General features: G+C 44.7%; 1 protein-coding gene across 2 annotated transcripts in view; it reads left to right on the top strand.

Annotated features, from left to right (window-relative positions):
- The first annotated feature begins 13 nt into the window (after positions 1–13).
- The window catches only part of UBE2A (ubiquitin-conjugating enzyme E2A), a 7884-nt gene continuing 6379 nt past the window's right edge, over positions 14–1518 (top strand). For both annotated transcript variants that reach the window (XM_005859442.2, XM_005859441.2), the window contains exons 1-2: positions 14–117; positions 543–568. In XM_005859442.2, coding sequence (XP_005859504.1) covers positions 92–117; positions 543–568 — 52 coding nt within the window. In that variant the 5' untranslated portion in view covers positions 14–91. The remainder of the gene's footprint in view (positions 118–542; positions 569–1518) is intronic.

Genomic DNA, 1518 nt, shown 5'->3' with positions numbered 1-1518 from the left:
GCCCGGTAACAGGGCCCCTGTCGGTTTCTCTAAAAGGTTACAGGAGGATCCTCCTGCTGGAGTCAGTGGGGCTCCGTCCGAGAACAACATAATGGTTTGGAACGCGGTCATTTTCGGGTGAGTCTGCTTTCCGGGCGTTGGCGAGAGATGGGGGATGCTAGGCGGCTCTTCCGGCTCTCGGGGACCGGCCCCTGGTGCAGGCAGGGTGGGAAAGGGACAGTGTTGGGGTCTGGCGGGGCCTAGGCGCCTCCCCGGAGCCTGTGCCTCGATTAGCTTGATTAGCTCGGTTCCCGCTGCCAGGGGAACCGTTTGGGGTTCTCAGGGGGGCGGGGCGGGGAGTGGTGGCGGTTAGGCGCGGCGGCCTGTACTCGGTTTCTAAGCCTGAAACAGCTTTTGTAGTGGCTTTCGACCCAGGAATCGGGGTTTTACCAGAGGGGGAGTTAGCAATGCTTGGCAGAGCCTGGAATAGCTATTTCCTAAAATGAACCAGGGAATAGGGGACCCCTTAAGCGGGAACTGACATGTTTTTCTCTGTATTTCAGGCCCGAAGGGACCCCATTTGAGGATGGTAAGAGAGTTTCTTTACACACCTTTCCGGAGCCTGATCATTTGGGGAAAGGGTTCCTAGTCATCCTGGAAGTGCCTCTTACTTAGGAACCTGCTTCTCTCTAGCCTCTGCCTACTAAAGGCTTGAGTGGAATCCAATATGTGGCAGGTTATTCACTCTTGTCTGCTTGACTAGAATTGCACCTTTTTTCTTGCTTGCTTCTTTAAAAAAATCTGGGTAAGGCAGTCACTTTTTTAAAGGAGCATCGTAGCACTGATGTTAAAGACTTCTGAGGTCTGGGCTGTGATCTGCAACATTCAGGCCCCCATCAAGATACTATCAACCCAAACACTTGCTGATAGACTCAGAGACCATCTGGTTAGCATTCTACCACAGGGCAGGAACTGTGTACAGCAGGTACTTAATAATATGGTTCTCAGATGTTGAATGGATGCAAGCATCCCTTGCACACAACTGTCTAGTTTCTACAATCTGGCATTGAATGCCTGTCAGCTTCGCTGCTTGCTCTAAAATGGTTTTTAGTGGCCAGTTTGAATATAATATTGTTTCTTATTTTAAATGAGTTTTCAGAGATTTAGATTTGACTTTAAAAAAACACATGTTCATTGCTTTTTAAAGATTTTTTTTAAAACTTCCTATTTTGAGGTAAATATAGATTCATGTGCAGTTGTAATAAATAATAATAGACTGTGTGTATCCTTTACATACTTCCCCACCCAATTCTTTGGTAACATCTTGAATTACTATATTACAATATCACAAATAGGAAATTGACAATGATATGGTTTTATGTGCACTCAATTGTGTGTGTAGTTATTTCTTTGAGCGTTTAATTCATTTAAAAGATGATTAAAAGTATTTGAACTACTGTTTGACATCTTTAATATTTGAGGTATTTTTTAAAAGAAAAGGATCTGTTATTCTTTCTCAATGACTTATCCCTTTAGTCA

Source organism: Myotis brandtii, unplaced genomic scaffold, assembly GCF_000412655.1.
Source record: "Myotis brandtii unplaced genomic scaffold, ASM41265v1 scaffold126, whole genome shotgun sequence".
In the NCBI taxonomy this organism is placed as follows: Eukaryota; Metazoa; Chordata; class Mammalia; order Chiroptera; family Vespertilionidae; genus Myotis; species Myotis brandtii.
This window is presented reverse-complemented; position numbering and strand designations above follow the sequence as displayed.